The sequence below is a fragment of the Anarrhichthys ocellatus genome, unplaced genomic scaffold, assembly GCF_004355925.1.
Source record: "Anarrhichthys ocellatus isolate YVR2014 unplaced genomic scaffold, GSC_Weel_1.0 scaffold5, whole genome shotgun sequence".
Classification (NCBI taxonomy): domain Eukaryota; kingdom Metazoa; phylum Chordata; class Actinopteri; order Perciformes; family Anarhichadidae; genus Anarrhichthys; species Anarrhichthys ocellatus.
Genome location: NW_022280035.1, coordinates 2546682 through 2561642, shown reverse-complemented (window position 1 = coordinate 2561642; position 14961 = coordinate 2546682). Strand labels below are relative to the sequence as shown.

The 14961-nt window shown below is 44.9% G+C and overlaps 1 protein-coding gene across 9 annotated transcripts in view; it reads right to left on the bottom strand.

The window, feature by feature from the left end:
* The window catches only part of LOC116381960 (IQ motif and SEC7 domain-containing protein 1-like), an 81430-nt gene that overhangs the window by 4726 nt on the left and 61743 nt on the right, over positions 1-14961 (bottom strand). For 7 of the 9 annotated variants that reach the window (XM_031844539.1, XM_031844529.1, XM_031844530.1 and 4 more), the window contains 12 exons: positions 8625-8904; positions 7071-8350; positions 6526-6687; positions 5996-6118; positions 5371-5537; positions 5118-5257; positions 3659-3688; positions 3211-3336; positions 3033-3132; positions 2658-2819; positions 2130-2306; positions 421-470 (listed from right to left, as the gene is read on the bottom strand). In XM_031844539.1, the coding sequence (XP_031700399.1) occupies positions 421-470; positions 2130-2306; positions 2658-2819; positions 3033-3132; positions 3211-3336; positions 3659-3688; positions 5118-5257; positions 5371-5537; positions 5996-6118; positions 6526-6687; positions 7071-8350; positions 8625-8904 (2797 nt within the window). Of the gene's footprint in view, positions 1-420; positions 471-2129; positions 2307-2657; positions 2820-3032; positions 3133-3210; positions 3337-3658; positions 3689-5117; positions 5258-5370; positions 5538-5995; positions 6119-6525; positions 6688-7070; positions 8351-8624; positions 8905-9391; positions 14627-14961 lie in introns of those variants that run through there. The other 2 variants (XM_031844531.1, XM_031844535.1) reach the window with 2 other exon arrangements.

Genomic DNA, 14961 nt, shown 5'->3' with positions numbered 1-14961 from the left:
CCTAGTGTCTCACAGAGCTACCACCCTGCCACAGAGAAGAAGAACCAAATGAAAACCGCTTGGATGTGATTGAATGAAAGACAGAGACAGGCGACAAGGGGAGGGATCAGAGGAGGGATTAGTAGAGTCATGCTTGTTTGAAGATAAGGTGTATATTGGTCATATAACATGACCAAAAACAGGAGATCCCTGGCTTCCAAAACAAGGGGGGGGGGCACGATCAGAGGCAGGCAACCCATGCATGCACACTAACTGAGGCAAGCAGGTCATAAGGCATCCCAGGAAGAAAAATAAATGATCCAAACAAATGGACTGAGTCTATGAAGCAAAGAAGGTGTAAGACCAAAAATAAATGGTGTGTTTTCACAGTGCACATCATCACATAGAGAGTAGCTTGGATACCAGCTGCTTCCAACTTACTTCCATATTGCTGTCTAGTGATCCTGCACTGCTGCGACGCCCCCGCTTGCCTGCCCGAGACATGCAATACCACAGATTAGAGATCGACAGCACTCCTGGATCGACTACAGACGTTTAGGCCGCCCACCAGTCCCGAAGGGGGCAGTGCAGTGGATTGTGACTGTGAGTAAGGTCCAAATATGGGCGAGAGGGGGAGAGCGCGTTCAGGTCTGAGGAGGGTGGTGGGTGACAGGTGGTACTCTGGCTGACTGTATAGTGGAGCCACATCTTCACGCAGGCTGAGAGCTAAAGTTGTATTACAATTTTTTATTTAAAACGCACTTCGAACTGCTTAAAATTTTGAATGCATTTCTATAAATCTCAACAAATATGGACTCCGGAGGCATCAAGTTAAATAGACCAAGGAAAAGTCCGCAGTGAGGTTTTTAACCAAAAGATTGAAAACCTTTGACTAGGGTTGATGCCGCAATAAAAAATGTCCCCAGATTTTGTTGCCTCGAGATGTAGGTTGTTCTAAAAGGGGGGTCATGGTGAGGCGTGGAGCCAGTCTCAGTGACAGTCACGGAGGAGGAGACACATCAAAAGCAATACAGTGGTTGTTGCACATGGGATGTACAGGCATATATAGGTCTGAGGGGGCGAACAGAGCACTATTGCCATTGTTAGGCACACTCAGCCAATGATACATGACCAATAATCACACATAAACAGGAAAATACCTGATGTGTATGGAAATAACACAGTAAAATACACATGAAATGGGAGTATGGCAGGAAAGGAAAAAAGAAAACACTCAACAAAAATGACCCCGCTAACACATGCCACATCCTGCTTTGAAAAACACAGGAGACAGGAGGGGACATCTACAGACATCTTCACTGGCTGACCTATCATTTCCCATTGAGGAAGAGATCATGAGAACAAAGCACGTCGTATTACCAACGGTGAGGCAGAACCCTGACTGGATTTCATTTTGTTATCAAGTTAATCACCCGATAACTTCACATAGCTGTTATCTGTAATGAATGAAATGTATTCCTGCTTCAGAGACACAGCGGCTGTGCTAAACACTGATATTCATGGATGTGAGATGACTGTCAACGCCAAGACTGGATCTGATTCTGGATCTTGTTCGCTGCTTAAGAATGGTACACATCAGCGCTGATTTGTTTGGTTCACAAATATATACGTGAGAGGAAATGGCAAAATGATGTTTGAATAAAACGTAAAGATTATCACAAAATGTCTTTGACTAAAACAAACTTAGGTGTGCAAAAAGTGCGAGGTTAAACCAAAAGTGAGGATAAAAACATGAATGGGAATGTTCAGAAATAAACTCATCCAGATGATCAAGGGCAAGAACTCCCGTCAATTTCATTCCTCACTGAGTTAATCTGAATTTTTAAACCATAAACCTCTGCAAAAATAGGTCTGTATTCAGTCTTTGGATTTAAAAAGCACACCGTAAGTCTCTCTAAAACAAAGTATGCTGAGGTTAAACATTGATGGACACACAGTTCAGACCAAACTCTCCAATCATATGTAGTGGATTTAAAGGGAAGGACTCTAAATTCTAAATTGATGGTGCTGTGAAACAACATTTTGCTATTTCCATCCCCTCGGTATCACCACAGAGAGGTGGATGACAGCAGGAGAGAACTTTTCCACTAAAGAGCCGGCTGGTAAAAACAAAGACGTTTTGGCTGTACCTGCTTCGGAGAGGTCTCGCAGGGAGCTGCTGAGGGCGCTCCGCTTCAGGCCCTCGCCCATGGCGTAGGTGTCGTCCAGACTGGCGCGGTTCATGTTCCCGTTGCCACCTTCCTTCTTCAGACCGGAGCTCTGCGACATGCTGGGCCTCACCAGCCCCTTCTGCTTCTCCAGCTCAGCTGTGGAAAGGAGCCAAGGAAAGACTGAGGTAAGTGGCGGGGGTTTTACGTCTCACTCTGGCCAGGGAACGACTTTATAACTTCTCTGTGATGTATTCAGCCACCGCTGTCTGGAACTCATGAATCTGATCTACATCCTGTTGCTTGTGTGTCACGACGGCTTTGCTTTTTGAATGCCCACAAAAAAAACAAAAAAACACCGCTGTCCCTCCTGTAAGCCATCCTGTGAACTCTGTAAACATTCTCCCTCGTAAAGTGCCGCAGTCGAGTAATGAAGACCATGCCCTGTTTTCTACTTTGCACAGCCTGAGGTAGACAGACTAAGAGGGGGGGGGGGGGAAGCCAGCTCACACTCTATTCTGTATTTCTCCATTTCCTGGACCTCAGCAATGGACTCTCGCAGGTCGTCTGTGAACTTCTTGCGGTCCTGTGGGTTGGGCGCGTTAAAGTTGATGAGGACTTTGATGTCTGCACCTGGTATGGCTGATGTAAGTCTGATTCCATTTGGGTAATCTGGGGCGACGGCAAAGAGAGGGAGAGACATTTACACAAGGGCCATTGATCAAAACCAAGTTAAAACACATTGGGGCGAATCCGTCTGAAGTTTGGAGAGTTAAAACAAAGTCACAGCCCATTGGTTCGGCGCTGCATCAAACCCCGTGATGTAAACACTGTCAGCTAACACGCCACGGGCATGAAGACGGAATAAAAGAAAAAGCCACTTACATTGATTTTCAAACAGCATGACCTGCATCCCATACAGAGAGAAGGACTGTCTGAAGCTGTACGTCACAGAATTCTTCTTTTTCTGGAAAATCTTGGTTACCTGAAATCGCACAGAGAGAATATTTTACGGGTTCTGAAGAGAGAGAGAACAGAGGAGAAGAAAGGAGAGGGCTTTTACCACTAGGAGGTCGTTGAACAGGAAGATCTCCCGCTGATGCAGGCCCAGCTTCTGGAGCTTGTTGGGATCCGGAACTTCAAACAGACGGCAGTAACACACCAGCCGGCGATGGGGCAGCGACAGCACCTAGAAGGTAGAAAAAAAAGGAGCACAGACACAAGCACTTCAGAGGTCGTTATGGCCTCGGTCCAAGATGATTTGGGAAACAGAATTTAAAGAAGGTATCTCCAAAGGATGACACATTCACAGGGACATATGGGGAGATGTGGTGTTATTTTGGATACCACTGTTTAGTGCCTCTTTATGTAATCTGACTCTGAAACTACCTGTTTGATGTGCATTAACTGCAACGTCCAGGGACAGAGACGGCAAGCTGTGCACGTACAGTGAAATAATCAATGAAAAATGATCAGATATAGTATGATGTATGGATATGTAGCCTACTCACACATCCCAGGCCGTGGTGGAGTGATCCGATCTAAAAAGAGAGGGCAAAGAAGATGTGTTATGCAGCCGTTATATTAGGATTATTAACAATACTGCCTCTGAAAATTGAATCTCTTCTGCTTTTATAATGAGCCCATGTAAGGATTTGCCCTTGCAGAATGTGCACGATAGACTATAAAAGTGGGCATGAAGATGAATGAACCTCTTGGGGTCTGTATACAGGGGGGTGGTGATCTTTCCCGGCTACCGGACTCGAGGGAGTCTGTAACGACGCTGGAATGAAAACCGATCCAGCCAGAGAATGCCAACCCTGAGCGGCACTACAGGACCCGATTATCACGGAGAGGAACTCAAATGTGCTTTTGATGTTACAGTGTTTTACAGAGTGTCCTCCTGAGCTTTTCATTCTGCAGCTAAATGGTGACGAGGGAACATCTTTCAAGACATGCAGCAATTACAGGCCGAGCAGAAGCGATTCCAACTGAAACAAAGTCCTCCATGCGAGACGAGCCTCTCTCCCCGAAGCTGCATAGGTTAATCACACTTTTAACCTTCACACGTGAAAGAGACATCATCGCCTGCAGAATAATGACAAAATGCTGCTGCCCTGCTCCTGAGGGCCTGGAGCACAGTCTGAACTACATTTAATAACAGCTCTGGTTCAGTATTCAGACACAGAAATAAACTGACTAATGATTAGTGAATCAATGGATAATTGTAATTCATGACACCAGATGAATCCCTTGATTCAACCACTTCTCCCTCTAAAACTGTGTTAGAACTCTAATGTGCTACGGCAGCAGAAAGTGCCCATTTTTTATCAGACTGCAGCACTGGGTGACATCTCTCAAGGGCTTCGGGTGTTTTAAAATCAGCAGCGTGAAGGTCTTGAAAAGTCCGGGCACAACAATACCCAAAGGTAGAACACAGTTTATAAATCTTCCTGTCCCTTCTAGGAACTAAACTCTTACATTGCGGCATCCACAAGTCTGGAGAAGTGAAAAGTCCTTCTAGGCCAGAAGGCGGTAACATTTCTGATATTAAGTGTTATTTTTTAAAATGTTCTTTTTAATAAATGTGCCATATCAACATTAATGATAGCATTAAGTATTAATTATGACACAAAATTAAAATGTACAGATACCTCTCCATCCATATTGGTAACGTGCAAAGCAACATTTATCAGGAGATTGTGATAATATATGACTGCAATATGCAAGAAGGCTGGCATCCTTGTTTATCAATCAAACTACTGTAAATAACAGGCTGCGTAACTGCCGAAGGCTCTGAATGAGGTGATTTGTCATTCAAGTGAGAGGGCTCTTCGACATTTCCCAGAAACCCTCTTGCACACTTGTTGCAAGTGTGTTATCGGTGGCTGCGAGTACAGATTGGAGCAGAGAGATTAATGTCATGCCTTGAAAATTGTCTCTTCTTTTTACTTAATAAAGAGCACTTACTGGTTTCTTTCCCACAATGAGCTTCTCAACCTTCTGCACCTGCGAGACGTGGTCTTCATTGGTCTTGAGCTCTCGCTTACGGATCCTCTCGTAGATGCCGACCAGAGTCTCCCGAGGGATATCCTCCCCGTCATCCACACCTGGCACACAGATTAGCAGAGCGAGGAGAAAAAACGCACGTAGTAAAATATCAGTTCATATGTTTTGGTCACTGATAGCGTATCCTTATCATATCAGCGATTGGTTTCGTCACCTCTTAAATTCTTGATGAAGTCCTCCATCTTCATCTTCCTCTCGGGCTTGACGTTGGGGCTGTACATGTCGGTGTTGAGGAGGATGATGGCGAACGCCAGGATGAAGATGGTGTCGGGGTTCCTGAACTGCCGCACCACTGTGGGGTTGCAGATGCAGTAGCGCTGGCTGGAGACATGAGGCAGGAGAGCAAACATCTCAATTTACAGCCAACCTCAGATTACAAAAGTCATACACAGCCGTGCTCATAGTGAGGAAAACACTGCCAGAAGAAATCAGAAGTAGTGCTAGAACTTGTCCTTTTATCTACCAACAATTACCGTCAGCTCAGAGGAAACCCAGCAGCAATGACTTTTCAAATATCAATAAAAGTCTACATAAAACACTTCCAATATCATTTTGAAAAAGCATTATTATATGCTGCGTTTCTTTTTTTAACACAGGCTTATTGTATTTTAAGGATGTGTACGTATAAACCCAGCATAAGTGCTTCCTCTCCTGTCCTTCAAAACCCACAGTCATTGGCTCGGGATTGTTTTTTTTCCTCAGTGTTTTTCTGTGCAATCATTGGCCCGTCTTTGCTATGTTTAAATGCGTCAGTGTGTGATCTCGACGCATGGTCTGACCTGAAGGCTTCGATAAGCCGCTCCACCTTCTGTGCTTCGCCCTGAACACGGATGTGGTTCTGAAATTTCCTGAGCGCCTCGTCCAGCTCCATGCTCTGGAAGTCCATTTCATCCACCACACAGCTGATACGCAAGAGAACAGATGGCAGAAGAAAATTAAACACAAACATGGCATCATTGATCGTCACCAATTCTTTTTTATCTTACAGGGCTTCAATTCTATCACATTTCAGTGTTTATAAAAGAGGATGTTACAGGATTCTAATCACATTAGCGCCATGAGTAAATCTTACCTCCTACAGGCTCTTTATGAGTTGGATTTTATGGAGTTTTTGGGACTTTGTCCCTTTCTTCTATTAAATAAGCTATAACAACGGCCCCCATGTGTTAGTACACACTTAAGTATATATTATATAAGATCCTGGACTTCACCACTTTCACACAAGTTTTCATTTTACACATTTTGGGTCTTTCCTTCCTTCGCTCGCCTTTATCTAATCATAAGGAAGATGGCGGCGAATCATACTCACTCCAAGACATCTCTGTTGAACTGCTTCTGCCGATTGCCGAGGAATTCTCCAATCATCTGCCTGCTCAGCCCCTTCCTCTGCAGCAGGAAGTGAGCTACACCGACCGGTGTGTCGGGGATGAATCCCCTCTCAGTCAGATACTGGACGCCCTTTTCTGGCTTCCTGATAAATCCAAACATTTAGAGGTTGGTCAATTAAAAAAATTAAAAAAAAAACCTGGAGAGAAGAATCTGCAACTGCTTACTCCTGAATTCTGAGAAAATACATGTTGTCAATTTCTTGAGGAGTCTTTAAAATGTGTATTAAAAGTATTATTAAGACATGGTTGATTCTCTAACACACTAGAAATGCCTAGCTATATATTATGGACACATTACATTGTGCTTAAATTCTTTGTCCATGTAAATATCTCTGTATTTTATATTAATACAGTTTAAACTACAACACACAGTGAAATTATTTTCCAAGAGACTTCACAAGCGTCACCTCCATTAATCACTGAACACACTGGTCAAGCGTCTGCTCGAGCAGAGCCGAGTACCTACTTGTTGAAGAGATTGAGGCCGATGCGGTAGTGTCTCTTGCGAATAACATCATTACTGAAGATGGGCGAGTCCCAGCTGTTGCGAGTCTCCTTGTGGTAAGTCTGCTTGCTGAGCGTCTGCTCCCGCAGGCTGTCTCTCGACGAGGACTCGGAGCTGCAGTTGATGGTGTCGTTGGAGTTGGACGTGCTGTTGATGCTGTCGTTGTCCCCATCGGAGAAGTCCGATTCGGACTTGCTCTGTCTGTTGGCCGAGCCGTTGATGGCCAAGTGGCCTTCCAGGTGGCGCTGGCGGTGGCGCAGGGGTGCTTCGTCGTCGCGGGAGGACGCTCGCGGCGGGGGTCCGTGGGAAATGTGTTTAGGGCTCGCCTGGGATGACGTTACGATGTGGCCGTGCGGTTCGTACACAGGCGGCCGTTTGACAGAGCCGCGGTCAGACCGGTCGCTGAGCTCTGCAGAGCTGTCACTCGGGGGTTCTATGGTCAACAAAGGGAGATGGTCCATTCTAAGACGCTGCTCTTGGCACTCTAGAGAAGGAGTGCTGCGGCAGCTCGTGTCTGTGTCACGACCCTCATCTTTGGGGTCAATAGGCCAGTAGTCCTGGGAGGAGTTGGCTGACCGCAACCGCAAGTCTGATTCTATGCTGGAGGGCTGGTCCCCTGACCTGGACCGAGCGATAGAGGGGGGCATGTCCTCCTCGTCGATGAACAGAGTAACATCGCTGTAGGATGCCAACGTTTCATCGTGCATTCGTCCAGCTGCCCTGCGGTGGGACTTCCCCTGATAGGGCACTTCCCGCTCCACCTTGGAGCAGCCCATGGCCTCGGGGTCCGGACCCTCGTCCCCTTGAAGGCTGCGACAGTTCAGTGCATCATCTATCGACTCCGCCAGAGATTTGACCTGCCTGGAAAAGGCGTCCTCCAGCTCCGTGATGGCATCTGTCAGGTCCCCCTGTGGGGCTGGGTGAGACGCCATGTTGGCCTGTTGGTGCACCTCTATATCGCCACATTCAGACTGCACCATGGACAGCGGGGCGCCGTCCTCCGTCATAGACACCTGCCTCCCTTCAAAGTAGGAGCTGTGCACTTTCTCGGGGCCCTCGAACGAGAGCTGCATCCTCATGTTGGAGAGGACGATGCGTCTGGACATGCGGTTCTCAGACATGGAGCTTCTGAGACGTTCAAAGTTCTTGTTCATCTGATACTGGCGGAAAGCCGTCTGGATGGTGCGGGCCGCATGCCGAGTTATGAATCGTCCACCATATTTACGCTCCAGCATCTCCACCTAGGGGAAAGACGGGAGTAAACGGAATATTTTATGATTTCTCAGCTATGCATGGTTTATAAAGACATCCTCCTGGATGCTACAGACGATTTGCATCTCCCTAGTGTCAGTGGCTCCGAGACAATCTAACAGCTTTTCTTGCTTTATTTGTACCAAGAATAATCTCACACAACTGGATTACTGATACTTAACCAACACACAATTTATAATTTGCTCATGACGCTTTTAAACTTAACTCCAAAGTTAACTGCTCAGCAAGGCTACTTTGGACTACCTGTTTGTCCTGGAGGTCAGCAGAGAGCTCGTAGCTCTCAGAGAGCGAACGTGACCGCTTGATGGCCTCCTCCTCGGCCTGCTTACGGAGGATGGACTGCGAGTGCTGGAGCTTGGGCCGACGGGGTCTCTGAGGCCCAGGCTGAACCCCGTGGCTGTAGAGCGGGCTGTCAAATCGGTCAGGACTGATTGCTGAGCCGTGAGTCACCGGGCCCTGGCCATAGCTGGCTCCCCCATCCAGGGGAGGGCCGCTCTCATTGGGCCGTCCATCCCCTTCCACACTGCAATAAGAGAGCAAAGGGACGCTTAGAGATTTCATCTCGTCACTACACAGATTAGACAATGAGAATGACATTTTTGAGTCAGAATTTGATGGAAGGATTATCAGGTTAATCACAGCTGTCTTCCTGATACAACTCATGAAATGTCAGAACAAAAAGTAGTTTAACTTCAGGGATTCATGGCCGATGCTATAATATAATAGTCTAGTCTCTGTTATGGAATATACAAACACATATGGCTTCACAACGCTGATTCTACAACTTTATGACATACAGAAAAAAAACACGTTTCATTCAACTGCCTAAGCTGCTTAATCCTGGTTTGTACCTGTGGAATAATTACTCCTGAAAATTTGACAACCTGCCACAGAATCTGCTGTGCCACATTGAAAAGACACCGATGCCACGTAAACACTCAAAATATCAAACACATCCAGTCATCCGTTGTCGACTAATAATGTCGAAAAGAAACAAGGAGGTTACTCACTCACTCTTACATTCTGCCGTACTACAAGAGGACAGCCTATTGCGAAAAGACCGTCTGTTCTCTATAAATTGCCAACTCTTCCTCCATATCTTGTCCACCATTCTTTCAGTCAAGTGAGGTCCAGAGTACACGGGCTCCTCCAGGAAACTCGAGGTATGCCACCTTAAGGGCCAATCAGTAGCCGATGGGAGTTACATCATGTTTGCTGCAGCGACGACACGCTGTTCCAATACACGTTACAAAGTCCAGTTCAGAGGGGAATGACAGAGCAAATACTACTTTAGCGGTCCTTTAGAAATAGCCGAGTCGTGGGTGTACGTGGTGCCCACCTTTTCCATAACCAACATTATAATAACTACCATTTCTTGTCCTCCATGGTACAGTGCCTTCACTGTTTGCAGGCTGCCTAATGTGTTTGAACTGTGACTCGACACACCCATACTGTGTACACAATCCACTTCCTTCATTAGACAGCCTGACATCAACATTCGGCAACAACAGCTTGCCAACAAACAGCAACCAATACGGAGTGAAAACGTGGAACGGAATATGGTCAAAAGTTCACAGCAGATTTCACAGCAGATTTCACGTGACAACATTAGTGACTTTGTATTCAAAACTGAATGCAGATCTTTGGATTTGCAACCCCACCGTGCACGCACGCCAGATGATCATTCATGGTTCACTATATGCTCAATTAAAGCCCAGCAGAAATGTCAGGCTTGGGCATGTTGTCTGTCTCAGTCCATTACAATGCATACTTATCATTTTGTACATTTTAATCTAATTCACAACCTACAAATGTGTCCCTTTCCGTCTGCTGATTCTTGTCTGAGAGAGAAAGTGCAATGTAATATGAATCCAAAGCTTGCGGTAACTGATTACATCTCATACAATTGAGTCACTTTTCACTTCACTTTTCTAAACAGAAATGCTTTTGAGAATAACCTCTTATCCAAAAAAAGGGCAAAGATTTGAGCGTGAAATATTAAAACATCAAACTACCACTAATTATTGATCGAAAATATTTGATTCCAACATTTTAGATGGCGTTTGGGTGCAACAAGAAATATTATCATGTCTTCAAGTAGCATAGGTGTTCACTTCCACTAAATGCTTCATCAGAATGAATTCCCACAATAAGTCGCCTTCTTCCCTTCTGACCCAATCAGGGTCAGCCACGGTGACACAGGAGAATTTCATGGTACGTAAATGCTGACCGAGAGGCAACAGGTACACACAATGTTTAAGTGTGGAAAAGCAACAGAGGACGCCTTTATACTGCTGAACCAACATAAAACCTTGCACAGTGAGAATCATACTTTATTGCATAATTGCCATTGTGACGAATCTCACCGACCATCTGTCGTGGCAAACTGCGACGCCGCCATCCCTGGAGCTAAAAGTCACACCTTGCGTGCTGTCACAGCTCCAGGGTACAGCCGGTGGTAGTTTCTGGTTTCATTATTTCTTCATTAAGAGTTTGATTACTGACCTGGATAAAGTGCTGATGAAAAGAAGCTTTTGGGTACATCAGTTTATTCATATTGGCATGAAGAAAGGGGAAAAATGTGTTGAGCCAAGAGAGTGATTGTGTAGCACGCGTCGCAAATTCTAAAACTTGTTTAAGGAACTTAAGGCAAAAATATGAAAATACATGATCAATATATATGTGGCAAATGTTTTAACAACTGCGACATGGATTGCCATGAAATTTGGTACATAATCATGATTCTCTCAGGAAGACTTGTTAGAACTTTGGTGATCCCCAGACTCTTCATCTAGCACCATCATCAGGTCAATTAGTCCAAACTTTTGGTTTCCGAAACTATTGCGATTCCCATCAGCCTCAGTTGTACTTTGTTTTTAGTGCTAATTAGCTAATGTTAGCATGCTAATATGCTAAACTAACATGGTAAACATTATACCGACTTAACATCAGTATGTTAGCATTGTCATTTTGAGTATGTTAGCGTGCTGCGGTTAGCCTTTAGCTCAAAGCACGGCTGTGTCCTCAATGAGCCGCTAGTAGGTTGTAAAGACTTAGTTTTAGTTTTATCGACATATTTATTGTTGTTTTCTCTGTTCCATCTTATTTTTGGCTCGTCAGTCATCTGTGAAGCACTCTAAACTGCACTAATCTGTGTGAAAGTTTGCTATTCAAATACAGTTTGATTATTTATGTAATTTTGTTTTGTGGTGGTTTTTTCCGCTGTTCTATTTTGTAGTAATTGTCTTTTTATTGTTTTGCCTAATTGTGTAATTATTTACGAACTAAAAAAAAAATTCAAGTTATGAAATATGACAATGTAAAGTGGGGATGAGAACTGAGTCGAGATTAAATAACTGAAGAAACAATAAACCTCAAGGTGCTTTTAATAGCGACTACAGTGCTCATTTGGGGTTTGCTCTCTCACTCCGTCACCTCTAAAAACATTCAAGGCACGAAGTCAAAACTAAAGCTGTAGTACTGGCTCCGCCTTTCCCCCAATGGGACCAGCATCCTCCCTTCCACTTTTGTTCTTTCTGCTCCACTTTCCACCGACCAAGAATCCAGAGGAACGAGAGTGGGAATAAATGCTGCAGTACTTTTCGCTCTGAGGTCATCGAATACTCCACAGAGTGAGGTCAGTTGTTCATGATGGCGGGGAAAAGGGGGTAAAAAAGGAAAGGAGAGCAGCACTTTAAGAGCTGTAATGGATGTTGAAGGAAAACAGAGGGACTGGACTACAGCAGAGCAGGAAGTGGCGTGACGTTATTCCCGAGAAGAGACTGAAGTCACATGGTTCAGGCAGATCTCAGGAAGTCGCGTTATCATTTATATCAACACGTATCCATAATTTATGAGGATTGTAGATGTTGAGAGGTGAAGGATGAAGCACTTTCTAAAAAGTGACTGTACCCTCGGTGAAATATGATCTCACAACATGAGCAACAACTGCTCAACAATGTCTGTCGCGCAGTCTGGTCTCTTTATCCACCGGGAGCCCCTGTTAGTTTCTGATGCAGGCATGGATAAGCATGTCAGCTCAGCTGGCAGTGATTTTCAGCCATGGGATCCAGGGATTTGGGGGGGGGGGGGGGGGATCATCTCTCGTTCTCCCCTACTTCCCTCTCAACACGTCCTGAACAAAGAGGCCCAGGCCTCAACCCGTTCCATCAGTCGGACCTGAGGGAGAAACATTCCTCCATCCCGGAAAAGAGGAGTCACATCTACAGGAGTTCTGGGAATAGAGGAAGGCTAATGAAGTGCAGGCTGGAGCTGCGGAGGAAGAGAGAGCGGCAGTGTGGAACTAACGTAACTCACAGGCGAAGTCGCAGGGAGAAGTCTACAAACTGCTTTGTTTTAAGATGCTCTTGTCGGTATGAGAAAGTGGAACTGAATTGTGATCTTAAAAGCCATTGAAATGAGCATTATGCTAAATATTTATAGAGAAATCTTTCCACATGCACTGCGTTTAAATGCACTACAGTAATCTGACAACTCCCCACCCACCTGTCTAGACTTGCCTTTGTGTAACTTTTAATTATTTATTTCTTTGCATTTATTAATGACTGTTGCCTTCATTTTAGCGAGTTCCTGTGAAGTTCTGCTCTTGAAAGGTGCTATGGTCCGTTTTAAACTTGACAACATAAACACCCTTAATGGGCCCCTTTGTATTTCCTGTTGCAATGTTTGTTAATGTAGTATCTGACAGGAAGTCAACTTGAACCAAAACTGTTGAACTAGCAACACACTGGCAATTAAAAGGTTCATACAAATGAACTTACATACATCTCACTTTTGGCAATAATCTCAAGTCTGATCTCAGAAAGGCCAAACACAAGTTTAAGGATCAATAACTACAGTGACTGCAGCGATACAAACTGTCCAAGTGTATGGGTTTCTTAAAAAGTGAGCACATGGGAAACAAAAGTAAGTAACATTGAACTCATGCATGTTAGAAAGTGATAAATAGATGAACACATTATACCGTCTTGCATTGGCAATCTTCAATTGCAACACCAACAGGGTTGCTAAGGAAGTCTGATCTACCTGATGACGGATATTTTTGTCCGTGATGCACAAGCGGCAGATGGTGACGGGAATCTGATTCCCTCACAAGGGTGTTTAAGAAAAAGTATGTGCTATAACACTAATGCAACACATATAAATGCTTTATCAGATCATTTGCCAATTCTGTTTTTCATGCGGGTATGTAAACATACAGTGAACTGACCCTTTTAATCAAATTGAACAAATCACAATTCTCACCCCCGCATGCACTGACAACATGCGCTACGAGCCCAACAAAAGCAGATGTTTCCTCTCTTCACAGTTACTCAGAGAGCTCATAAATACAGATGCACGCACAGGTAAAAGGTTAGCAGACCACACAGCAACAGGTTAATGAAATCCAGCATTAAAAGGTAAATGTGCCAGTAAACACTCAGGTACATCAGTCATTGCAGCACCAATAACCACACTAATGGAGGATTTTGTAACAGCTATAACCAGAGAGCGAGGAGCAGGTTGGGGATTTATAGTTGGACACATCTGGAAAGCCGCTTTGGCCGGCAGACTGACGGCATCACTCTTGAGAGTTCGCAGCAGACGGTATATTGTCGACCGGAGCCTCACAAGACTCGTGGTTGACAACTACTGTAAGTTACTTCAGTCTGAGATCCAATAAATCAACTGTCATCTGCTGTCGAACGCAACCAGAAACCAACAGTCTTGATTGCATCCACATGACTTCAATGTGCATATAAAAATTCAAACCTTTGTTCTGATTATTACTTTAAATGGCAAAAGTAATTTGCGAGCCCAAGGGTTTTCATTTGTTATAGTTTTCCTTTGACAACTCCAATCACATTGTATTGAGGAACAATAAGCCTGCTGATTATTGACTGGCATGATTTTTGCACATGTGCAGCAACTTAAAACACAGCGAGTGATTTGATGCTTCGTTGATGCCATCCACGTACTTTGTTAGTTAAAGCAATCCGAAAACAATACTATTCCTCCGTCAACTGCCGGGCCTCATTCTGTCTGAATCAAGGGGTCCCTCCTCCTCCCTCCTGTCAAGACTCATACAAACAACAACAACAACAACAACAACAGAGCCGCTGTCATTTTCTTACAGTAATGAATAGTTAAACTACACTCAGCACCTGCCCTTGAAGAACCAGCGATTTAAAAGCACAGTCACGGCCAGCTAGCGGGAGGGCCACGACACACCGCAGGAATGCCCTTCAGCCGACAAGGGGGGGGGGGGGGCAATCTAACTCACAGATGGATTCTGTACAGTGAGACTAAACACACCAGTGACTCAGACAGAAGGGACGCGATCTGTTTTTCCGCTGCGAGGGAGTCACAATTGAAATGGCAGAACCCCACTCTGAAATTCATGATCTTCGTGACTTGAAGCTCTGCATTCCTCCTGTCATCTTCTCGAGGTGGATTACGTGAAAGCACAAAAGCAGCAGGTTAATTCGCCATGTGATCCGGGCCCTTTTCTGTTCTCCGCTAAAACACACACACACACACACACACACACACACACACACACACACACACACACACACAC